At 37.5% G+C, this 26,586-nt stretch overlaps 1 protein-coding gene across 13 annotated transcripts in view; it reads right to left on the bottom strand.

Annotated features, from left to right (window-relative positions):
- The window catches only part of CFH (complement factor H), a 482,162-nt gene that overhangs the window by 370,159 nt on the left and 85,417 nt on the right, over positions 1–26,586 (bottom strand). For 2 of the 13 annotated variants that reach the window (XM_045165766.1, XM_044943235.2), the window contains 2 exons: positions 6,519–6,701; positions 5,680–6,089 (listed from right to left, as the gene is read on the bottom strand). The exons of 6 other annotated variants lie outside the window; for them this stretch is intronic. In XM_045165766.1, the coding sequence (XP_045021701.1) occupies positions 5,893–6,089; positions 6,519–6,701 (380 nt within the window). In that variant the 3' untranslated portion in view covers positions 5,680–5,892. Of the gene's footprint in view, positions 1–3,995; positions 4,709–5,679; positions 6,090–6,518; positions 6,702–17,961; positions 18,136–19,186; positions 19,364–21,167; positions 21,342–22,027; positions 22,238–26,586 lie in introns of those variants that run through there. 5 more of the 13 variants (XM_045165764.1, XM_025286131.3, XM_025286134.3 and 2 more) reach the window with 5 other exon arrangements.

The following is a 26,586-nucleotide window of genomic DNA, read 5'->3' as shown; positions in this document are numbered from 1 at the left end:
ATACAGAATTTTGTCAGCAAAGTCATGTCCCTGTTTTTTAATATGCTGTCTAGGTTTGTTATTTTTCTTCCAAGGAACAAGCATCTTTTAACTTGATGTGAAATTAAATAGCTTGCTTTCAAGGAGCAAGTGTCTTTTAATGTGACTTGAAATCCAATCATCTCAGCCCAGATGGCGCTCAGTTCAGTCACTCACGTGTGCCTGACTCATTGCGTCCCCATGGACTGCAGCATGCCAGGTGGAGCCAGTGGTAAGGAACCTGCATGACAATGCAGGAGACTTAAAAGATGGGCGTTTATTTCCTGGGTTGGGAAAATCCCCTGGGGAAGGAAATCACAACCCACTCCAGTATTGTTGCTTAGAGAACCCCATATACAGAGGACCCGGTCAGGCTACAATCCCTGAGGTCGCAGAGAGTTGGACATAACTGAAGCGACTTAGCCAGAAATAGAGATGCTGTTATTCAGGGACAATCTGTGTTTTATCCATATAGCTGAAAACTTCTATGTATTAAAGCACAAGAGACTAACAAGGTTTTTGAGAACTATATACTAGCAGAAATGCATTCAGCCTGGACTGAAAGGGACAGGCATCAAACACATAAAGGAGAATGCCTCAAAAGATAGATCCTGCTCAAAGAGGCATGGGATAACAGGGCCTCTCCCAGCTAAGAAAGTAGGCTAGCCTCTCTGGTGGGTTGAAAATTTGGGGCTTTCTCCCATGGGCATTTTTTTTTTTTTTCATAGAGAAGTGTTCTCTCTATTGGGATCTAATGAGATTTCTCCTCACGGTTTTAAGACTTCTCTGTCTCCATTTTTGAATGGTAATGTCTATCCTATGTATGTATTAACACTGCATTTTGAAAGCGTATTGCTTGTTTTCTGGTTCATAGGGGCACACATGAATAGGAATTTTGCCCAAGGATGCATAAAAACAGCCTCATCCATAACTTATTTAGAAGATATTTAAGTAAAATTTGGAACTTAGAGTTGATGCTGAAAAGCGTGAAAACCTTGGGAGATGTTGGGATTGGGTGAATATATTTGACACTTGGGAAAGATAGGAAGCTGAAAGGCTGCAATGTGCACTGTTATGTGTCGAACAGTATCCTCAAAAGAGTTTTTAGAATCCTTACAACCAAGACCTAAAAGTCTTACTTTATCTGGAATTAGGTATCTAACAGATGTAATCAAGTTAAGATGCAACCATTTTGGTGGGCTTCAATCAAATATCACTGATGTCTTTTAAGAAGAAAAAAATACAAGTAAAGACAAAGACACACAGAGAAAATATTTTGTGGTCAGAGAAGCAGCAGTTAGACTAATGCAGCTGCAAGCCAAAAACCAGCAAGGACTGAAGGCCACTCCCAGAAGCTACAAAGAGTATATTCTACTGATTCTCAGAGAGAGCATGGAATAAAGAAGAACAAACTGAAGCAAAAGGAAGCAAGTGCTATTGTTAGTGTTCCAGGGGCCCCAATCCCATGTATAAGGGCTCCACGCCAAGGACCTCTTCTAATCCTAATCACCATCCAAAGGTCTACCTCAATTCTATCACGTTAGAAGGTTTGATTTCAAAATGCAGATTCTGGAGGACTCACTCCATCTTCTTTCCAAAGTTAATAGCTCTTCAAGAAAGAGTTAACTGCAATTCTCTTTATGTGTATTGATATATTTACTGTGCTGTCATGTGTTACCTGAATTCAGGTCATGAATCGGTTAGATTTGTACTTAATGAAGATTTCAAGTGTATATTTGAAGATTATATATTTGAAGATTTCAAATGATGATATACTAATATTGGAAACTGAGGGATAAATCTCAATAATTTTACCTCTAGTAGTGAAACATATGACTAACAGAGTTGGCTGATAAGAACAAAGGTCTATCCACCCACCAGTTGAGTGACACTTAGATTATTCCCAGGTTGTAGCTGTTCTTTGCAGAAAAGGCAAAACTACAATCATGGAAGCCAAAATGATGGTTCAAAAAAAAAAAAAATGTATATCTTTAACTGAGTCACTTTGCAATGCATCTGATACTACACATTATGAATCAACTATGCTCCAATAAAATTTGTTTTTAAAATAAAAAAAAATGAGTCAGATTTGTTCACGATTCTCATATTTGCATGTAATGATCCATGCATAGTACATACTCATCTCATTTTTAGCTTAGAAAAACATAACCTTTCACTGAAAATGAAAAAAATAATTTGTGTTATTACTGTCCAGGTTACTTCCTTAGACTCTCTATTCATTATTTTTTCCAGACTTGCATCTTGTATATAATCCTTTTTCCCCTGGTGTTTCACATTGCAGACTTACAAAATATGTCTAGATTCTCCTCTCTAGTACTTATTTAAGGTGCCAGATCATAGTCTATTCTCTAGTACCTCAAGTGATGATGCTTTCATTTAACTTCATCTCCTAGAGGTACATATTTATAGATATATATTTTTTTTCACTCTGTGTTTTCCAAAAATATGAGATATCTTAGTACATTTAAGAAAAGACTAAAAAGAAAATTGTATCAAATTTTATTTATAACTGGCCTTCTGAAATACCAGGACAATTGTAAAACAATTCCATTGTTTTACCTCCCACCCCTGCACACCAGATTCATGCAAAATAAGCTAGACTTCACAGCTCTTTCTCAACTTCTTTAAAAACAAAACCTTCAAATATGCTTAGTCAAAGGCCATCACAGCTTGGAAATTAATACTCCTTACTCAGTGTAAGCATATAAATTTGGATGAATATGAATCAAATTTAAATCTCCTATTCCCTAGCTTACTTTCAATAACCAGGACTACACTGATAAAAGATATGATGCTTTTCTTATCTTTATAGTAGATTTAACCAAAACCACTAATTATGTATGTGTGTGTGTATATATATATATATATATATATACACACACACATGTATTTACACAAGGGGCTCTAAGTAACTATAAAAAAGAATGAATTTTTGCCGTTTTATACAACATGATTGGACTTGGAAGGTATTATTCTTTGTGAAATTTGTCATACAGAGAAATACAAGAACCATATGATATCACTTATATGTGGAACAAAAAAAATTAATTGAAAGAGACATGTGTACCCCAATGTTCATCGCAGCACTATTTATAATAGCCAGGACATGGAAGCAACCTAGATGCCCATCAACAGATGAATGGATAAGAAAGCGGTGGAACTATACACAATGGAGTATTACTCAGCCATTAAAAAGAATACATTTGAATCAGTTCTAATGAGGTGGATGAAACTGGAGCCGATTATACAGAGTGAAGTAAGCCAGAAATAAAAACACCAATACAGTTTACTAACGCATATATATGGAATTTAGAAATATGGTAATGTTAACCCTGTATGTGAGATAGCAAAAGAGACAGAGATGTATAGAACAGTCTTTTGGACTCTGTGGGAGAGGGAGAGGGTGGGATGATTTGGGAGAATGGCACTGAAACATGTATAATATCATATAAGAAACGAATCACCAGTCCAGGTTCAATGCAGGATACAGGATGCTTGGGGCTGGTGCACTGGGATTACCCAGAGGGATGGTACGGGGAGGGAGGAGGGAGGAGGGTTCAGGATGGGGAACACGTGTACACCTGTGGTGGATTCATGTTGTTGTATGGGAAAACCAATACAATATTGTAAAGTAATTAGCGTCCAATTAAAATAAATAAATTTATATTTTTTAAAAAATTTTAAAATGAATGAATATAATAAAACAGCAAGAGACTCACAGATACAGATAACCAGCAAGTGGCTGCCAGTGGGGAGAAGGAAGCAGGGAGGAACAATAGGCGTATTTGATTAAGAGGTATTATGTATAAAATAAAGAATCTCCAAGGACATACCATACAACACAGGAAGCATAAGAATATTTTACAATAACTCTAAATACAGTACAGTATTTAAAACTTGTGGATCTCTGTTTTATACTTGTGAAACTTGTAAATCAACTATATGTCAACTACAAATTATTTAAAAACAAATTATTTTAAAGATTTGCTAAAACTGTTTAGGTAAAGTTGATTATGAACAGAGTCTATAAATTAACACTCATCTTTACACAGAATGACAATAAATGCAGAAAAATGATAGAACTGATCTTTAAAAATCATCATTTTCTAGACAACAGTGAAATAACTGTTTGCAGCCTTGATCATAAATAGATTCTACAATGATTAATTGAAAATTTTGGAGAAATAATATCAACAAAAATGTTAACATTTACAGCAAAGATAACTTATCAACTGTAACAATTTCATTTAAGAGTGAGAAAAACAGCTGTTACCAGCAATTCAGATTTACATTAGCACCAATGGTGATGGCCATGCTTCTTAGACTAAGACGGTCACTTGACTTGATGCAGTAGAAAGTAATAAGATATCACCTTAAATATTGTAGCTTGATTATTTAAATCTATTTTAATAATAACATTTTTATGATATTTAGAAATTTAAAATGTTTATAGTTAACTGATTTAACCTTAATATGCTGTTTAAAATGTATGAACATAAACATCACCTTTCAGACTGGTGGTGAATGTTTCTAAAATGCTCTGTACCAGCAAAATGAGGAAAACGTTACTAGACCTGGAGTTTATTACCAAATTGATCTCTAAAGCTCCTCTTGTGTCACTTTGCATATTTCTTTTAGAAAATATTTTGAGGTTCAAAGTTGATATACACTAAAGACAGAAAAATTCAAGAATACATGTAAGTAAAAAGAAGTGAAACACCTTTTACACCTATTATCTGTGAATTCAACTCTAGCTATACTAGATAGTTTCTTACATTTCTTGCCAATATTTTTCTATAAAAATTTATTCACTGTTTAAAGCAGAGTGTCTTTACGTGTGTGTATAATTAATGTTGAATTTTTTAATCACTTATATTCCGTGTTATAGTAGTTATGCAATGTGATTCTCATTGTTCTTTATTTGAATTATGTGTACTTTGATAAGCATCTTGTAAAATATTATGAGATCCAACCAGTCCAGCCTAAAGGAAATCAGTCCTGAATGTTCATTGGGAGGACTGATGCTGAAGCTGGAACTCCAATATACTGGCCACCTGATGTGAAGAGCTGACTCCTTTGAAAAGACCCTGAAGCAGGGAAAGATTGAAAGGAGGAGAAGGGGACGACAGAGGATGAGATGGTTGGATGGCATCACTGACTCAATGGACATGGGTTTGAGTAAGCTCTGGGAGTTGCTTATGGACAGGGAGGCCTGGGAGTGCTGCAGTGCATGGGGTCGCAAAGATCTGGACATGATTGTGTGACTGAACTGTACTGAAATATTATGTATCTCATCATTTTTGGTGTATTCACCTATTGATAGATGAGCAAAAGTAAGATAAACTACTTATATTTAATTCCTGACATAAGTATAACATCAAACATATAAAAGGAAACTATGTCATACTTATGTCAGGAATTAAATATAAGTAGTTTATCTTACTTTTGCTCATCTATTTTGAATGTTTTCCATTTCTTTCCACACCTTTTCCCCCATGTCTTCTAAAACAGAGTTTCAGAAACCCTCAGAAGTAATGGAGAAAGCTTTAAGAAAGTTAGGAAACTGATGGATGGAAGGAGGCATGGAAGTGATTGAATCTAATTTCTTGCTATAAATGTTTCATGAACAGGACACATACATTTTGATTTGCCAAGTTTAATGAGGTACTTTTAAGAATTGATTCATTGGACCCATCTCTCAATTACATTGTCCCCATAATATTTAACACAAATCTGATTTATGATTCAAGATGAGTTAAAAAATACTTGAGAAAATAAACATAATTGAATTAATAAGGAAAAATCTGAATACATGTACATACTTCAGTTTTACAACTGCATTTAGTCAATGTTTTATCCACATCGAGGATATACCACATTTCCTTCCCGACAAGTTGTTCGAAATGTATGTTTTGGTGTCAGTTGACGATAACCATATTGACACATAAATTCAATATTATCCTCTGTTTTAGAGTAAAGTTTTTTCTCGTATTTCCATCTTAACTGTATGTGATGTTTTCTCATTGTTTCTTCTGAAATTACACATGCCTCTAAAATTAAAGAAAATAAACATAAATTGTGAGTAATATGCAAATACTTTCAACAGAATTTCAGGGTTTCAAGAACTTTGGCAAAAATCTTCCTCAAACATTTTCCAACCAATACACTGAAAATGTATAATGTAGGTTTCATCATATTTAAAAAATTAATGATATAAGAATGAGATACTTTGTTTAGTGTAATCATTAAATGTTATAAGATTCATAATGTCAGTTATCAAATGAAGAGCTTTCATAAAGGAGCCATTGTTGCTTGAACATGAAATTTTCTAACTTTATTTCTATATACAGAGATTAATCCTTGGTGTGCAAGCATTAACTGGTTGTTATTTAATCCATAAAAACTCTATTAAAAACAGTTAAACATTATGCTGTGTACAAGGGTTATCCCAGGATCCAAGAGAAGTTTAAAGCATTTACCTAAGCATTTTGGTAGTTGTGACCACTCTCCATTTCGACATACTACGTTTTTGTTTCCCCGAAGTTCATAGTAGGCCTGACACCGGTACTCAACACTCATTCCTGAAGGATATGCTGATTGCAGGAGTGAGGTAATGTCTCCATTGTCTATTCCTGGAGGAGGCCCACATTTTCCTTGAGAGTCTAAAAAATAATGGCGTTTGATTTATTCAAAGACAACTCCTACAGTTTTAAACAAATAAAAAGGCAGCCAAATATGTCATATCAAAACTTAAGATTTCTGATGACAGAAATTATTTACAGAAGGAATTTTAATCACTTAATCAGAAATACACATTTTAAGACCTTATTTTACCACCATGGAAGCACATATAGTACTTTAACCAATATGTCTGCTTTGCAGTGTCCTGATGTTCAAACATGTTTTCTTTCAGAGTATATGCTGGGAAGATGGATAGCTAAGATAAAAAAAATTTTACTCTTTTATACAGCATGTTGCAGTGTCTGTGAAAGGAAACTTTGGCTTCCATTTCTGGACAAGATGAGGTAAAAATATTTGTGTTTATAGCATCTGCTAAGTATTCCTTCTGCCAAATAAAGGTCCTGAACATATTATAAAAACCAACACAGAAGACTGTGAAACAGGTATAAGTCAATCTGCTTAGGGACCTTGGGATTCAAAGAGTTACACTGAAGAGAGTCCTTGGGGTTTTCATTTTGCCTTCTATGTACCCTGAATGGGCCACTGAGACAGCATCCCAAAATAATACAATTTCAGAAAGAAAAAAAGTCTCATGAAGCAGTTGATCTCTTTAAGAAAAGGCCCAGAAAAGAGTAGCCTAACAAGATACAAACAGTTTTCACAATACTGAATTAGTCTAGAAATACTACACTAAGTGTGCACACTAAATTCTTGTGTGCACCAGGACCCAGAGACCCCACAGAGACAAAGCCAGAATTGTGTCTGAGTGTCTCCTGTAGAAGTATGGGTGGGCAGTGCACTGCTACAGGGGCAGGAGCTCTGGGTGCAGTAGACCTGGGTATTGCATAAGCCCTCTTGGAGGAGGGTGCAATTAACCACACCACAGAGCCACCAGAACCTACACAGGACTGCAGAAACAGACTCTTAGAGGGCACAAACAAAACCCTGTGCACAAAAGAATCCAGGAAAAAGAAGCAATGACTCCAAAAGAGACTGACCCAGACTTGCCCGTCCATGTCCAGGAGTCTTCAGCATAGGCATGGGTTAGCACTGGCCTGCTGCAGGTTTGGGGGCATTGAGTCCAGCAGTGCATGCATAAGACCTTTTGAATTAGATCAGCAATATCTTCCTTATCTCCACCATTGTTTGGCCACAGGTAAAAAACCAGGGAGGGAATATGACCCCACCCATCAAGAGAAAATTGAACTAAAGATTTACTGAGCATGGCCCCTTCCATCAGATCAAGACCCAGTTTCACCCTGAGTCAGTCTCTCTCATCAGGAAGCTTCCATAACCCTCTTATCCTCATCCATCAGACGGCAGACAGAATGAACACCACAATCACAGAAAGCTAACCCATCTGATCACATGGACAATAGCCTTGTAGAACTCCATGAAACTCTGAGCCATGCTGTATAGGGCCTTCAAGTTGGATGTGTCATGGCGGAGGATTCTGATAAAATGTGGGCCACTGGAGAAGGGAATGTCAAACCACTTCAGGATTCTTGCCTTTAGAACCCCATGAACAGTATGAAAAGGCAAAAAGATAGGACAGTGAAAGATGAACTCCTCAGGTGGGGAGGTGCCCAATATGCAGGAGATCAGTGGAGAACTAATTCCAGAAAGAATGAAGAGATGAAGAAAAAGCAAAAACAACATCCAATTATGGGTGTGACTGGTGATGGAAGTAAAGCCTGACACTGTAAAGAGCACTATTGCATAGGGACCTGGAATGTTAGGTCCATGAATCAAGGCAAATTGGAAATGGTCAAACAGGAGAGGGCAAGGGTGAACATCGGCATTTTAAAAATCAGCAAACTAAAATGGACTTGAATGGGTGGATTTGACTCAGATGACCAGTATATCTACTACTGTGAGCAAGAATCCCTAAGAAGAATTGGAGTGGCCACGATAGTCGACTAAACAGTCTGAAATGCAGTGCTTGCATGCAACCTCAAAAATGACAGAACGATTGCTGTTCATTTCCAAGCCAAACCATTGACAAGCACAGTAATCCAGGTCTATGCCCTGAACAGTAATGCTGAAGAAGCTGAAGTGGAATGGTTTTCTGAAGACGTACAAGGACTTCTAGAACTAACAAGCAGAAAGATGTCCTTTTCATTATATTGGACTGGAATGCAAAAGTGGGAGGTCGAGATATCTGGACTAACAGGCAAGTTTGGCATTAAGAGTACAAAATGAAGCAGGGAAAAGGGTAACAGAGTTTTACCAAGAGAACACACTGGTCATAGCAAACATCCTCTTCCAATAACACAAGTGAAATCTCTACACATGGACATCACCAAATGTCCATGGAAAACTCTACACATGGACAATACCAAAATCAGATTGATTATATTCTTTGCAGCCAAAGATGGAGAAGCTCTATACAGTCAACAAAAACAAGACTGGGAGCTGACTGTGGCTCAGATCATGAACTCCTTGTTGCCAAATTCATACTTAAATTGAAGAAAGATGTGAAAACCACTAGACATTCAGGCATGACCTAAATCAAATCCCTTGCAATTAGAGTGGAAGAAACAAATAGATTCAGGGGATTTGATAAGACAGAATGCCTGAACAACTATGGAGAGTGGTTCCTGACTTTGTACAGGATGAAGGGATCAAAATCATCCCCAATAAAAAGAAACGTAAAAAAGGCAAAATGGTTGCCTCAAGAGGCCCTACAAATAGCTGAGAAAAGAAGAGATGCTAAAGGCAAAGGAGAAAAGGAAAGATAAAACTATTTGAATGCAGTGTTCCAAAGAATAGCAAGGAGAAAAAAGAAAGCCTTCCTCAGTGATCAGTGCAAAGAAATAGCGGGAAACAATAGAATGGGAAAGACTGGAGATCTCATCAAGAAAATTAGAGATACCAAGGACATTTCATGCAACGATGGGCACTATAAAGGATAAAAATGGTATGGACCTAACAGAAGTAGAAGATATTAAGAAGAGGAGGCAAAAATATACAGAAGAACTATACAAAAAAGATCTTCATGACCCAGATAACCACAAAGGTGTGATCACTCACCTAGAGCCAGACATCCTAAAATACAAAATCAAGTATGCCTTAGGAAGCATCACTGCAAACAAAGCTAGTGGAGGTGATGGTATTCCAGTTGAGCTATTTCAAATCCTAAAGACAATGCTCTTTAAGTGTTGAACTCAATATGCCAGCAAATTCAGCAGTGAACAAAGGTCTGCAAAAAGTCAATTTTCATTCCAATCCCAAAGAAAGTCAATCCCAGAGAATGTTCCAACTACAGTACAATAGCATTCATCTCACACTCTAGTAAAGTAATGCCCAAGTTCTCCAAGCTAGGCTTCAACAGCATGTGACCCATGAAATTCCTGATGTTCAAACTGGATACAGAAAAGGCAGAGAAACCAGAGATCAAATTGCCAACATCCATTGGATCATCAAAAAAGCAAGAGAGTTCCACAAAAAAATCCACTTCTGTTTTATTGACTACACCAAAACCTTTGACTGTGTAGATCACAACAAACTGTGGAAATTAAACAGATGGTAACACCTGACCTGCCTCTTGAGAAATCTGTATGCTGGTCAAGAAGCCACAGTTAGAATCAGACATGGAAGAAAAACTGGTTCCAAATCAGGAAAGGAACACATCAAGTCTGTATACTGTCACCTGCTTACTTAACTTCTATGCAGAGTACATCATGCAAAATTCCAAGCCGGATGAAGCAGAAGCTGGAATCAATATTGTCAGGAGAAATATCAACAACGTCAACTATGCAGATGGCACCATCCTTATGGCAGAAAGTGAAGAACTAAAGAGTCCCCTAATGAAAATGAAAGAGGAGAGTGGAAAAGTTAGCTTAAAAATGAACATTCAGAGAACTAAGGTAATGGCATCCAGTCCCATCATTTCATAGCAAACAGATGGTGAAACAATGGAAACTGTGAGAGACTTTATTTTGGGGGCTCCAAAATCACTGCAGATGGTGATTGCAGCCATGATATTAAAACACACTTGCTCCTTAGAAAAAAGTTATGACCTACTTAGACAGCATATCAAAAAGCAGAGACATTACTTTGACAACAAAATTCCACCTAGTGAAAGCTATGATTTTTTCAGTCATCATGTATGGATGTGAGAGTTGGACTATAAAGAAAGCTGAGCACCGAAAAACTGATGCTTTTGAACTGTGGTGTTGGAGAAGACTCTTGAGAGTCCCTTGGAATGCAAGGAGATCAAACCAGTCAATCCTAACGGAAATCAGTCCTTAATATTTATTGGAAGGACTGATAATGAAGCTGAAGCTCCAATACTTTGGCCAGCAGATGAAAAGAACTATTTGGAGAAAACCCTGATGCTGGGAAAGATTGAAGGCAGAAGGATAAGGGGATAACAGAGGATGAGATGGTTGGGGGGCATCACTGACTTGATGGACATGAGGTTAGTTAAGCTCTGGGAGTTGGTGATGGATGGGAAAGCCTGGTGTGCTTCAGTCCATGGAGTTGCAAAGAGTCAGACATGACTAAGCAACTGAACTGGACTGATTTAGTCTAGAAACACATGATGGCAGAAACCTCAGACCAATCCTTTCCATGCATTGATCTACAGGGTCCAAGTAAGCAGCTCATATTTCCACCCACATAATGAGCGAACTCTTGAGAGTCCCTTGGACTGCAAGGAGGTCCAACCAGTCCATCCTAAAGGAGATCAGTTCTGGGTGTTCACTGGAAGGACTGATGTTGAAGCTGAAACTCCAATACTTTGGCCACCTCATGAGAACAGTTGACTCATTGGAAAAGACCCTGAAGCTGGGAGGGACTAGGGGCAGGAGGAGAAGGGGACGACAGAGAATGAGATGGCTGGATGGCATCACCGACTCGATGGACATGAGTTTCAGTGAACTCACCGAATTGGTGATTGACAGGGAGGCCTAGTGTGCTGTGATTCATGGGGTTGCAAAGAGTCGGACACGACTGAGCAACTAAACTGAACTGAACTGAACTGAATGAGGAAACAAGAAACCTCTGCCCTTTCTCCTGGTGACAGAGGAGGTCAGGTGGGAACCTTGGGCTTGCACCCTACATGGCAGTAATGAAGGGCTGATTAATGAAGGAGTCCAATAACATCCTTAGTCTCAAGATAAAAAAGCTCAAGTGTCTGAATACAGTTGAAAATCCTTTATCAGACCAAAGACCAGATAAACCTCAAAAGAGAAAAAGCAATCAACAGAAGACAACACTGAGATGACACAGATATTGAAATCATTGGATGACGGTTTTTAAAAATCTAGTCCAATTGGTAGAACTAGAAAATAGATTAGAAAACCACATGGATTGACAACATATCACAGATGGCAGAATGATCAATAAGTTTGAGTATTAACTAACCTTGAAAATTGACTGAAAAGAAAATGGACATAGCTTCAAGTATCTGTGGGAAGACAGCAAAGAAGGTTGAACATGAAGTTGAAAATAAAGAATAAGAGATAAAAAATAATGGCTGAGTTCCCTGTGCCATCATTTTCTGATGGTCTAAATGGAAAGGAAATCCAAAAGAATGGGGATATGTGTATATGTGTAGCTGATTCACTTTGATGTACAGTGAAACTAACACTATATTGTATAGGAAATACACTCCAAAAAAATTTTTTTTGAATAATGGCTGATAGTTTCTCAAATAGGGCATATGACTTAGCAACTAACCAAAAACAACTACATGCTAAAACTGCTCAGTGAATTCCAAATGGGATGGAGCCAAATAACTTAATGTCAAGATACATCATAATCAGTTCCTGTTGTATTGTTCAGTCGCTCAATTGTTTCTGACTCTTTGCAACCCCATGGATTGTAGAAAGCCTGGGTTCCCGGTCCTTCATTAACTCCCAGAGTTTGCTCAAAGTCATGTCCATTCTGTCAATCATGCCATCCAACCATCTCATTTCCTGATGTTCCTTCTCCTCCTGCGATTAATCTTTTCCAGTATCAGGTTCTTTTCCCAAGGAGTCAGTTCTTCTCATCAGGTGTTCAAAATACTGGAGCTTCAGCTTCAGCATCAGTCCTTCAAATGAATATTCAGAACTGATTTCTTTTAGGATTGCCTGGCTTGATCTCCTTGCAGTCTCAGGGACTCTCCAGAGTCTTCTCCAGCACCACAGTTCAAAAACTCAATTCTTTGGTACTCAGCCTTCTTTGTGGTCAAACATTCACATCCATACATTACTGCTTGAAAAACCATAACTTTGACAATATGAACCTTTGTTGGTAAAGTGATGTCTCTGCTTCTTACCATGCTGTCGAGGTTTTTATGGCTTTTCTTCCAAGGAGTCTTTTAATTTCATGGCTGCAGTCAGCATCCACAGTGATTGTGAAGCTAAAAAGAATGAAGTCTGTCACTGTTTCCATTTTCCCCCATTTCTGACATACAGTGATGGAACCCGATACCATGATCTTCATTTTTTGAATGTGGTTTTAAGCTAGCTTTTTCAATCTCCTCTTTCACCATTATCAAGAGGCTCTTTAGTTCTTCTTTGCTTTCTGCCATTAGTGTGATGTCATCTGTGTATCTGAGGTTATTGGCATTTTTCCTGGAATCTTGATTCCACCTTGTGCTTCTTCCAGCCTGGTATCTTGTGCGATGTTAAAGTAGCAGTGTGACAATATAGCCTTGACATACTCCTTTTCCAATTTTGAATCAGTTTGTTTTTCCACTCCAGTTCTAACTGTTGCTTCTTGACCTGCATACAGGTTTCTCAGGAGGCAGGTAAGGTGGTCAAGTATTCCCATCTCTGTAAGAATTTTTCACAGTTTGTTGTGATCCACACAGTCAAAGACTTTAGTGTAGTCAGTGAAGCAGATTGTTTCTTCAATTCCTTTGGTTTTTCTATGATCCAACGGATGTTGTCAATTTAATTTCTAGTTTCGCCGTCTTTCTAAATTTAGCTTGTACATCTCGAAGTTCTCAGTACACATGTTGAAATTTAGCTTGAAGGATTTTGAGTATTACCTTGCTAGCATGTGAAATGAGCCCAGTTGTGTTGTGGTAGTATGAATATTCTTTGGCATTGCCCTTCAACTGATCTTTTCCAGTCCTATAGCCAATGCTGAGCTTTCCAAATTTGCTGGCATATTAAGTGTAGTACTTTCACAGCATCATCTTTTAGCATTTGAACTAGCTCAGCTGGAATCCCATCACCTCCACTAGCTTTGTTTGTAGTGATGCCCATTTGACTTCACACTCCAGGATTTCTGGCTCCAGGTGACTTGTGGTTATCTGGGTCATTAAGCCCTTTTCTGTACAGTTCTTCTGTATATTCTTGCCACCTCTTCTTAATACCTTCTGCTTCTCTTAGGGGCATACTGTTTCTGCCCTTTATGTGCCCATCATTACATGAAATGTTCCCTTGCTCTCTCTAATTTTCTTGAAGACATCTCTAGTCTTCCCCATTGTATTGCTTTCCTCTGTTTTTTGTTTTGTTTTGTTTTGTGTTGTTTTTTGCATGGCTCACTTAACAAGGCTTTCATATCTCTCCTTGCTATTCTTTGGAATTCTGCATTCAGATGGGTATATTTTCCCTTTTGTCCTTTGCACTTTGCTTCTTTTCTTTCATCTCTTTGTAAGGCCTTCTCAGAAAGCCATTTTTCATTGTTGCATTTCTGCTTCTTGGGGATGGTTTTGCTCACTGCCTCCTGTACAAACCTCCATCCATAGTTCTTCAGGCACTCTCTCAGATCTAGTCCCTTGAATATTTTTATCCTTTCTGCTATATAATCATAAAAGCCCTAATCGCCTAGTGGTTTTCCCTGCTTTCTTCAAGTCTGAATTTCACAATAAGGACCTCATGATCTGAGCCACAGTTAGCTTCCAATCATGGTTTTGCCAACTGTATAGAGCTTCTCTATCTTTGACTGCAAAGAATATAATCATTCTGATTTCGGTACTAACCATCTCGTGATGTCCATGCATACAATTGTCTCTTGTGTTTTTGAAGAAGGTGTTTGTTATGACCCATGTCTTCTCTTGTCAAAACTCTTTTAGCCTTTCCCCTGCTTCATTTCGTACTCCAAGGCCAAACTTGCCTGTTACTTCAGGTATCTTTTTATTCCTACCTTGTATTCCAGTTCCTTGTATGAAAAGTAGATTTTTTTGGTTTCTCCGGATAAACTACCTATGTGCATCTTAATACCTAGAGAGACTAAAAAAACCATGCAAAGACATATACTCAAATATAATGCAGATCCATTTCAAACTATTTTATAATGTTCAAAAATTCACAAGGAAGTCAAGAAAAGAAAAACGTTGAGAATTGAAGGAAACACACACAAAACAAATAAGAAAATGGCAGACTGTCCTTAATAGTTAATGAGTCACTCTAAATATAAATGGTCCTAAATATATCAATGCAAAATGGCTGTCTGGGGAGGCCTTACAAATAGCTGTGAAAAGAAGAGAAGCAAAAAGCAAAGAAGAAAAGGAAAGATATAAGCATCTGAATGCAGAGTTCCAAAGAATAGCAAGAGATAAGAAAGCCTTTCTCAGCGATCAATGCAAAGAAATAGAGGAAAACAACAGAATGGGAAAGACTAGAGATCTCTTCAAGAAAATTAGAGATACTAAGGGAACATTTCATGCAAAGATGGGCTCGAAAAAGGACAGAAATGGCATGGACCTAACAGAAGCAGAAGATATTAAGAAGAGATGGAAAGAATACACAGAAGAACTGTACAAAAAAGATCTTCATGACCCAGATAATCACGATGGTGTAATCGCTGACCTAGAGCCAGACACCCTGGAATGTGAAGTCAAGTGGGCCTTAGAAAGCATCACTACAAGCAAAGCTAGAGGAGGTGAAAGAATTCCAGTTGAGCTATTCCAAATCCTGAAAGATGATGCTGTGAAAGTGCTGCACTCAATATGTCAGCAAATTTGGAAAACTCAGCAGTGGCCACAGGACTGGAAAAGCTCAGTTTTCATTCCAAACCCAAAGAAAGGCAATGCCAAAGAATGCTCAAACTACTACACAATTGCACTCATCTCACACGCTAGTAAAGTAATGCTCAAAATTCTCCAAGCCAAGCTTCAGGAATACGTGAACCATGAATCTACTGATGTTCAAGCTGGTTTTAGAAAAGACAGAGGAACCAGAGATCAAATTGCCAACATCCGCTGGATCATGGAAAAAGCAAGAGAGTTCCAGAAAAACATCTATTTCTGCTTTATTGACTATGCCAAAGCCTTTGACTGTGTGGATCACAATAAACTGTGGAAAATTCTGAAAGAGATGGGAATACCAGACCACCTGACCTGCCTCTTGAGAAATCCGTATGTAGGTCAGGAAGCAACAGTTAGAATTGGACATGGAACAACAGACTGGTTCCAAATAGGAAAAGGAGTACATCAGGGCTGTATATTTAACTTATTTACTTATATACAGAGTACATCATGAGAAACGCTGGGCTGGAAGAAACACAAGCTGGAATCAAGATTTCCGGGAAAAATATAAATAACCTCAGATATGCAGATGACACCACCCTAATGGCAGAGAGTGAAGAAGAAGTAAAAAGCCTCTTGATGAAAGTGAAAATAGAGAGTGCAAAAGTTGGCTTAAAGCTCAACATTCAGAAAACGAAGATCATGGCATCCGGTCCCATCATTTCATGGGAAATAGGTCGGGAAACAGTGGAAACAAGTGTCAGATTTCATTTTTGGGGGCTCTAAAATCACTGCAGATGGTGACTGCAGCCATGAAATTAAAAGACGCTTACTCCTTGGAAGGAAAGTTATGACCAACCTAGATAGCATATTCAAAAGCAGAGACATTACTTTGCCAACAAAGGTCTGTCTAGTCAGGGCTATGGTTTTTCCTGTGGTCATGTATGGATGTGAGAGTTGGACTGTGAAGAAGGCTGAGTGCTGAAGAATTGATGCTTTTGAACTGTGGTGTTGGAGAAGACTCTTGAGAGTCCCTTGGACTGCGAGGAGATCCAACCAGTCCATTCTGAAGGAGATCAGCCCTGGGGTTTCTTTGGACGGAATGATGCTAAAGCTGAAACTCCAGTACTTTGGCCACCTCATGGGAAGAGTTGACTCATTGGAAAAGACTCTGATGCTGGGAGGGATTGGGGGCAGGAGGAGAAGGGGACGACAGAGGATGAGATGTCTGGATGGCATCACTAACTCGATGGACGTGAGTTTGAGTGAAGTCTGGGAGTTGGTGATGGACAGGGAGGCCTGGCGTGCTGTGATTCATGGGGTCGCAAAGAGTCAGACACAACTGAGCGACTGAACTGAACTGAACTGAACCGAATGTACTTCTTGGTTTGGATTTCCATCCTGTCTTATCTCTAAAGACTGAAGTATTCCAGTACCAAGTTCAGACTTTTTATTTTTATGTGTACACTCATTTCCTGCATGAGTTCAGCTAGTTATTGTTCAGTCACCAAGTCATGTCTAACACTTTGTGACCCCACGGACTGCTCATGCCAGGTTTCCAGGTCCCTGAGCTCTCCCAGAGTTGGGTAAGTTCATGTCCACTGAATCGGTGATGTCACCCAAACATCTCATCTTCTGTCACCCTATTCTCTGTCTTCCTTCAACCTTCCAATGCATCAGCTATTCACATCAAGCTTAGCTTGAGGATTTTGAACATAACCTTACTAGCATGGGAGATGACTGCTATTGTCTGGTGATCTAAACGTTTTTTAGTACTGCCCTTCTTGGGAATTGGTGAGTATTGACCTTTTCCACTCCTGTGACTACTGCTGGGTTTCCCAAATTTGCTGACATAATGAGTGTAGCACTTTTGTAGCATCATCCTGTAGGATTTTAAATAGCTCTGCTGGAACTCAGCTAGTAACCTACCTTTAAATATCATCCATAGGTACAGCTGGCCACATCTATGTCAGATTTTGTGATCAGGCCCCAGCTGCTTATTCCATGTCTCAAAGTGGAATTTCTTGGGCTGTTAAATATAACTATGGTATCTTTTACACACTTATCTTCAGAAAACAACTGACTATCTTAATGTTTTAAGACAGGAAATGTCCCATGATTCCAACTGCTCAAATCTGGTCAACACTGTCATACAATAAACATGTTAGATTACATATTCAGACCACAGAAGAACTGGATTTTTAGCACCATTTTTTTTTTTTTGCAACTAAAAATTATTCCAGAAAGGCTACTTCATCCTAATTTTGATTCAATATATCTTGTTATTATATTCTCTAAACTGGGTGGACAGGGTGAGTACAATACTCTACCTTTACACTGAGGTGGTTCTGTCCAAGTTCCATTTAAACATACGACTTCTATCTCCCCAAAAAGGTCATAATTCCCAATGCATTCGTAACGTGCTCTCTCATCACTTTGATATCTAGACTTAGGATTGTGTATAATAGCATTTTCCACTTCAGGTGGATTCCCACAGGAAACATCTAAATAGAAAGGTAAAACAGTATCTCTAATATAATGATTATCATGAACAGCAAGGAGGAAATAGAATGTCAAATATATTCCATGGTTGTTTTGATTCAACAGTTAATCTGTCATGAAAGACTGCTAATTGTCATCAGTTTATATGTAAGGTTAAGGGAAAGGAAATAAAGCAATATTTTTCAGCAGGAATTAAACTTCTGTACCTTAATTCTCTCCCCTATACTTCACTAGAAAAGTGATACACAATTTTTAGGGCACTGAAAAAAAAGAGTTTTCCTGGAAATCTCTTTTTGAGGTTAGTAAAATAAAAATTATAAAGTATATAAATTCAAAATGAATTTATAAATCATAAGCAAAACATAATAAAAATATCGTTTGACTTCAAGATTTGGTTTACATTCATCCTGTTTATGAGATATAACTTTAGGGCCTTTCAGAAAATAAACACAGTAGGTTCTTCTTTAGAGATTGATCAAGAATTAAACACTTTGAAGAATACTACAGTTGCAAGGAGAAGATGATTAATTAAAGATTTGAACAAAAGATCTGGAAAAATAATAGAAAACTAAAGTGTAAATTTACAAAACTACACTTTAATGATATTTTGGGGCAAATGCTAAGGACATCACCATCAATGATGTGCATTCCTCAGTGTGATTCATGGGAAGAAGAGGCTGTAACTACAAGAGGCTGTAGCCATGGGTCCGAAACTGAAATATACACAGAATTCCTTGGCAATCATCAAGACATTGTCAGAGTTGCAGCACCAGAGGTTTAGATTCAACAAGTCTGAGTGAGCCTGTGAATCTGCTTGCATATAACAGTATACAGAATGTGCTGAGAACGCTCTGTCATGACTGTGCTTTGAGAACTATTGTGCTACAACACAAAAACGCTGGGAACACAAGTCTATCCCTTTTTATGTTCAGGCACAAACTGGTTTTGACCTGGCCTAAAAGTAATCTATGTCCATTTAATGATAGTGGAGGCAATTTTCTACATTATATTATTTCAGATACTTATATAAATTAAAAAATTTTACCAAAGTACCTCTGCATGCTGGCCTTCCTATCCATTTGCTCTTAATACACTGTATAGTATCAGATCCATCCAACTGATAATATGATAGACACTTAAAAGCCACTTTTTCTCCTGACCTATAGAAATCCTTCTCCCGATCTATGAGTACAGCATCCTCAAAGGTGGGCAAGTTAACACAATTTGTGCCTGAAAGAAAAAGAATATGCATTTGTTTAGTACATTTTTAAAGATTCATAATGACCACTGATTATATTCCAGAAAATAAATAGTTACATATCAAACCAATGAATATTCTACAGCATTTCTCTTATACCTTGAGACAAATATCAGAAATCTTCATATTCTTGACCATCTCTATATTATCAAAAATACAACATGGGAAAGCTGCATACTTCTCAAATTTAAGGTATCTTCTCGCATGACAGCCCACCTAAATTATGAATGTTTCTATTTTTGCTTTTATCAAAATATGTTACCTTGAGTTATGTTAAATGTCTTAGAAAATTGCATATTACAAAGAAATGATTGACAAATTAACAACAATTGAGTAGTGTTAAGAGCAGAGTTCAGCCATAGTACAGGAACAGAGACCAGAAATCTGAGATGTATATCAGAGGATATTCAAACTGAACCCAAGATGATGTGAAAGAGATAGTTTAGTGTTATCAAATTGCCAACGCCCATTGGATCACAGAAAAAGCAAGGGAATTCCAGAAAAACATTTACTTCTGTTCATTGACTACACTAAAGCACTTGATACTGTAGATCACAACAAACTGTGGAAAATTCTTGAAGAGATGGGAATACCAGACCACCTTACCTTCCTCCTGAGAAAACTATGCAGGTGAAGAAGTAACAGTTAGATCCGTACATGGACAATTGACTGGCTCAAAATTGGAAAAAGAGTACTTCAAGGGTGTATATTGTCATCCCGCTTATTTAACTTAAATGCAGAGTACATCATGCAAAATGCCTGGTTGGATGAAGCTCAAGCTGGCATCCAGATTGCCAGGAGAAATACTAATAACCCCAGCTATGCCTCAGATGACACCACCTTAATGGCAGAAAGTAAAGAGAAACTAAAGGGCCTCTTGGTGAAGGTGGAAGAAGGACTGAAACAGCTCGCTTAAAACTCAGCATTCAAAAAATGGAGATCATGGCATCTGGTCCCATCACTTCACAGCAAATAAATGGGGAAAAACTAGAAACAGTGACAGACTTCGTTTTCTTGGGCTCTAAAATCACTGTGGATGGTCACTGAAGCCATGAAATTAAAAGACGCTTGCTCCTTGGAAGAAAAGCTATGACAAACCTCAACAGCATATTAAAAAGCAGAGACATCACTTTGCCAACAAAGCTCCACCTAGCCAAAGCTATGACTTTTCCAGTAGTCATGTATGATTTGAGAGTTGGATAGTAAAGAGGAGTCAGGCTGAGTTCCAAAGAATTGATATTTTCGAACTATGGTGCTGGAGAAGACTCTTGAGAGTACCTTGGACTGCAAGATCAAAGCAGTCAATCCTAAAAGAAATTGACCCTGAATATTCATTCAAAGGACTGATGCTGAAGCTGAAGCTCCAATACTTTGTTCACCTGATACAAAGAGCCGACTTAATGGAAAAGACCCTGATGCTGGGAAAGACTGAGGGCAGGAAGAGAAGGGGACAACAAACAATGAGATGGTTGAATGGCATCACCGATTCAATGGACATTAGTTTAAGCAAACACCAGGAGACAGTGAAGGACAGGGATGCCTGGCTTGCTACAGTCCATAGGGTTGCAAAGAGTCAGAAACGACTGAATGACTGAACTACAACAAAAAATCAAACTTTTATTATTTCTAGGGTTATTAATTCTCTACCAGAATTCAGAACTTTTCATAGGTACCTTGTTAAATTCTAGAATTACTGCTTAATTTCATATTTGGGCCACTTATGCTTTGAATTAAAAGATATTTGTCAGCTTTAGAAAAAAAGGAAAAACACTATACTTATGCAATCTTGTGGACGAGACCATTCCCCTCCTAAACATCTTATAGATGCAGGTCCATCAGTTCCAAACCCTTTATCACAGTCGTAAGTAACTTCTTCTCCATATTGGTAACTGTCTTTCTTCTGAGATATAACACCATTCTGAATATAAGGTGGAAGTCCACAAGGAAGTCCTGGGAAGAAATGAAAGAATGATTTCATGTTTTGCTAACTTTGAAATTTAATTTGATGTCCTGGTCAACATATTTGGTAGTTTTACTTGAAAATAATAAATCATTATACAGGAACTTCCATGACATGGGAGGAAAGTGCACAAATTTTTCTTAAAATTACCAGTCTGGTGTGTGTCCACTTGAGCAAGAACTTGAAACTGAAATTACCAATATATGAAAGAAAACATCAGTGCTGCTCTAACCAATCATGAGTAATAAAAGAAAAACACATTGAGACTCCACACTTAGGAGAAGTACTATATATTGTAAGAAATTAAAAGGGACATTTTAGGGAAGACATAGGACACTTTTTTGAAACTTAGACAGGAATATAAACAGGTTTACGAATATAATAGTTAGGTTTAATTTTATTGCACATCTAGTGTTAATACAAAATAATTGCCAAGTTGAAAAGCAATTCTCTATAGAACTAACAAAATTATTAATAACAAAGTGATTAATTTTATATGTCAAATTTGATTTAATGCATAAATATATACATTTTATTTTAATATAAATGACCTATAAATAGATGTTACTTGATATATTTAGAAATCTAAAGGATCAAGTCTCATGACTTTGATGACAACTGATTAGTTTTAATGAATGGTACTGAAAATAGATTTTGGTTTGCCTAGTGTCCTCACCTACACACTGAGGTGGAGAGCTCCACTTTCCCATTTGGCATATTATCACATTATTTTCAGATATCTCGAAGCCTTCTTCACAAGTATAACTTAACTTCGTGCCATGTGCATACAGCCTTTGTTCACGTATTTCTCTCCTTTCTTCTGCAGAGCTAGATGAGTTAATGGCCCCATGGTTTATTTGAGGTGGTTGAGAACATCCAATTTTTTCTATATGAAGTACAGAGGTCAAAGAGTAAAGTACAAATATAATCTTTAAATTAAAAATGTTAATACAATCAAATATTACTTTGGATTTTAAAATAAGAATAAGAAGAAAAGAATACTCAGAACAATTTACAGAATTTTAAAACTGACAGATATTTGAAACTTGCAAGCTATTTGTCTCCATAAACACTATGCTACTACCACTTGTTCAATATGCCCCTTCATCCTTTTTGAAATGAATGTCTTATTGAAATGTTGGATGTATAATAATATGTTAGCTTCAAATGGGCTACAAAATGATTTTACTTTTACATGCATTATAAAATGACTACCAGTATGTCTAGTAGCAATAGTTCCTAACAAATGTATTACAATATTATTGACCATATTTGTATGCTGTATATTACATCCCCCTGCCTTCCTTATTGCATAACTGGAGTTTGTACTTCAAAATCCCCTGTATCTACTTTGCCAACCCCCTCCTCCTTTCTTGCAACAACTCATTAATTTTCTGTATCTGTATGAGCCTGTTTTCCTTTTGTTTTTAGATTCCACAAATAAGTGAAATCATGTGGCATTTATCTTTTTCTATCTGATCTATATCTCTTAGAATAAATACATCCTAGACACATCCATGTTGTTGCAAATGGAAACGTTTCATATTTTATGGCTCAGTCATAGTTCATATCATGTGTATATATAAAACACCTTCTTTATCTACTTATATATCAGTGGACTCTTTAGGTGGCTTCCAAATCTTGATTATTGTGTGTAATGCTGCAGTGAACATTAGAGTGCATATATATTTTTAGATTAGTGTTTTTAGTTCCTATGAATAAATACCCAGTAGTGGAATAGCTGGATCATATGGCAGTTCTATTTTTAATTTTTAAACGAAATTCCACATTCTTTTTCACAGCAACTCTGCCAGTTTACAATCCCACCAACAGTGCACAAAGATTCCCTTTTCTCCACATCTTTGACAACACTTGATGTTGTCCTTTTCATGGTAGCCATTATGACAGGTGTGAAGGGACATCACACTATGGTTTCAATATGTTTTTCCTGGATACAGTAGTCTTGGCTGCAAGTTTTTTTCCTTTCATTACTTTCTATATGTTGTGCCAGTCCATTATGACCTAAAAAATATTCTTCAGATGTTGATACTTGTTAGGGTCTCCTTGTAGGTAACTACTGCCTTTTCTCAGGAAGGAGAAGAGGGCAACAGAGGATGATATGGTTGGGTGACATCACCGTTTCAATGGACATGAACCTGGGCAAACTCTGGGAGATGGTGAGAGACAGGAAAGCCTGGCATGTTGCAGTCCATGCGGTCGCAAAGAGTTGGACGTGACTTGGCAACTGAACAACAACTTTCTATTAATTAATTTTTTATTTAAATTGGAGGCTAATTACAATACTGTGGTGGTTTTTGCCATACATTGACATGAGTCAGCCATGGGTGTACCCCTATCCCACCCCTCTGGGTTGTCCCAGTGCACCATCTTTGAGTGCCCTGTTTCATGCATCGAACTTAGACTGGTGATCTATTTCACATATGGTAATATACATGTTTCAATGCTATTCTCTCAAATCATCCCCCCCCCCCCCCGCCTTCTCCCACAGAGTCTAAAAGTCTGTTCTTTATATCTGTGTCTCTTTTGCTGTCTCGCATATAGGGTCGTCGTGACCATCTTTCTAAATTCCATATATATGCATTAATATACTGTATTGGTGTTTTTCTTTCTGGCTTATTTCACTCTGTATAATAGGCTCCAGTTTCATACACCTAATTAGAACTGATTCCAATGCAATCTTTTTAATAGCTGAGAAATATTCTGTTGGACATATGTACCACAACTTTCTTATCCATTCGTCTGCTGATGAACATCTAGGTGGGTTCCATGTCTTAGCTATTGTAAACAGTGCTAGGACAAACATTGGGGTACATGTGTCTCTTTCAATTCTGTTTTCTTCAATGGGTATGCCCAGCAGTGGGATTGTTGGGTCATATGGAAGATCTGTTTTCAGTTTTTTTTAAGGAATCTTCACACTGTTACCCATAGTGGTTGTAGTAGTTTGCATTCCCACCAACAGTGCAAGAGGGTTCCCTTTTCTCCACACCTTCTCCTGCATTAGACTTTTAGATAGCAGCCATTCTGACTGGCAGGAGATGGTACCTCACTGTGGTTTTGATTTGCATTTCTCTGACAATGAGTGATGCTGAGCATTTTTTCATGTGTTTGTTAGCCATCTGTATGTCTTCTTTGGAGAAATGTCTGCTTAGTGCTTTGGCCCATTTTTGGATTGGGTCGTTTGTTTTTCTGGTATTGAGCTGCAAGAGTTGTTTATATGATTGTGAGATTAGTTCTTTGTAAGTTGCTTCGTTTGCTATTATTTTCTCCCACTCTGAAGGATGTCTTTTCACCTTACTTAGAGTTGTCTTTGTTGTGCAAAAGCTTTTATGTTTAATTAGGTCTCATTTGTTTATTTTTGCTTTTATTTCCATTACTCAGTGAAGTGGGTCACAGAAGATCTTGCTGTAATTTATGTCAAAGAGTGTTTTGCCTAAGTTTTCCTCGAGGAGTTTTATAGTTTCTGATCTTACGTCTAGATCTTAAATCCATTTTGAGTTTACTTTTGTGTATGGTGTTGGAAAAGTGTTCTAGTTTCCTTCTTTTACAGATGGTTGACCACTTTTCCCAGCACCATTTGTTAAAGAGATTGTGTTTACTCCATTGTATGTTTTTGCCTCCTTTGTCAAAGATAAGGTGTCCACAGGTGTATGGATTTATCTCTGGGCTTTCTATTTTGTTCCATTGATCTATATTTCTGGCTTTGTATCAGTACAATACTATCTCGATGACTATAGCTTTGTAGTATAGTCTGAAGTCAGGCAGGTTGATTCCTCCAGTGACATTCTTATTTCTCAAGATTGCTTTGGCTATTCGAGGTTTTTTGTGCCATTCTTTTTTCTCAAGATTGCTTTGGCTATTCAAGGTTTTTTTGTATTTCTATACAAATTGTGAAATTATTTGTTCTAGTTCTGTGAAAAAAATGTTGTTGGAGACTGATAGGGATTGCACTGAATCTATAGATTGCTTTGAGTAGTATACTCATTTTCAGTATATTGATTCTTCAATCTGGGAACATGGTATATTTATCTATCTATTTGTGTCATCTTTGATTTCCTTCATCAGTGTTTTATAGCTTACCATATATAGGTCTTTTGTTTCTTTAGGTAGATTTATTCCTAAGTATTTTATTCATTTCATCACAGTGGTGAATGGGATTGTTTCCTTAAATTTTCTGTTTTCTCATTGTTAGCATATAGGAATGCAAGGGATTTCTGTGTATTAATTTTATATCCTGCAAATTTACTATATTCATTGATTAGCTCTAATAATTTTCTCATGGTGGCTTTAGGGTTTTCTATGTAGAGGATCATGTCATCTGCAAACCATGAGAGTTTTACTTGTTCTTTTCCAATCTGGAGTCCTTTATTTCCTTTTCTTCTCTGAGTGTTGTGGATAAAACTTCCCATACTCTGTTGAATAGTAGTGGTGAGCGTGAGCACCCTTGTCCTGTTCCTCACTTTAGGGGAAATCATTTCAATTTTTTGCCACTGAGGATAAGGTTTGCTGTGGGTTTATCATATATGGTTTTTATTATGTTGAGGTATGTTCCTTCTATGCCTTCTTTCTGGAGGGTTTTTATCATAAATGGATGTTGAGTTTTCTTAAAGGCTTTCTCTGAATCTATTGAGATAATCATATGTGTTGTTTTCCTTCATTTTGTTAATGTGGTGTATTACATTGATTGATTTGTGAATATTGAGGAATCTTTGCATCCTTGAGATAAAGCCCACTTGGTCATGATGTATGATCTTTTTAATATGTTGTTGGATTCTGATTGCTAGGATTTTGTTAAGGATTTTTGCATCTGTGTTCATCAGTGATATTGGCCTTTAGTGTTCTTTTTCTTTGTCTGGTTTTGGAATTAGGGTGATGTTGGCCTCACAGAATGAGTTTGGGAGTTTACCTTCCTCTGTAATTTTCTGGAAGGGTTTGAGTAGGATAGGTGTTGAAAAGAAAAGCGAAAGTGAAGATGTTTAGTTGTGTCTAACTCTTTGCGACCTCATGGACTGTAGCTTACCAGGCTTCTACGTCTGCGGGATTTTCCAAGCAAGAGTATTGGAGTGGGTTGCCATTTCCTTCTCCAAGGGAATCTTCCCTACCCAGGAACTGAATGCAGGTCTACCACATTGCAGGCAGATGCTTTACCCTCTGAGCCACCAGGGAAGGATAGGTGTTAGCTCGTCTCTAAATTTTTGATAAACTCACCTATGAAGC

Source organism: Bubalus bubalis, chromosome 5, assembly GCF_019923935.1.
Source record: "Bubalus bubalis isolate 160015118507 breed Murrah chromosome 5, NDDB_SH_1, whole genome shotgun sequence".
NCBI classification, from domain to species: Eukaryota; Metazoa; Chordata; class Mammalia; order Artiodactyla; family Bovidae; genus Bubalus; species Bubalus bubalis.
This window is presented reverse-complemented; position numbering and strand designations above follow the sequence as displayed.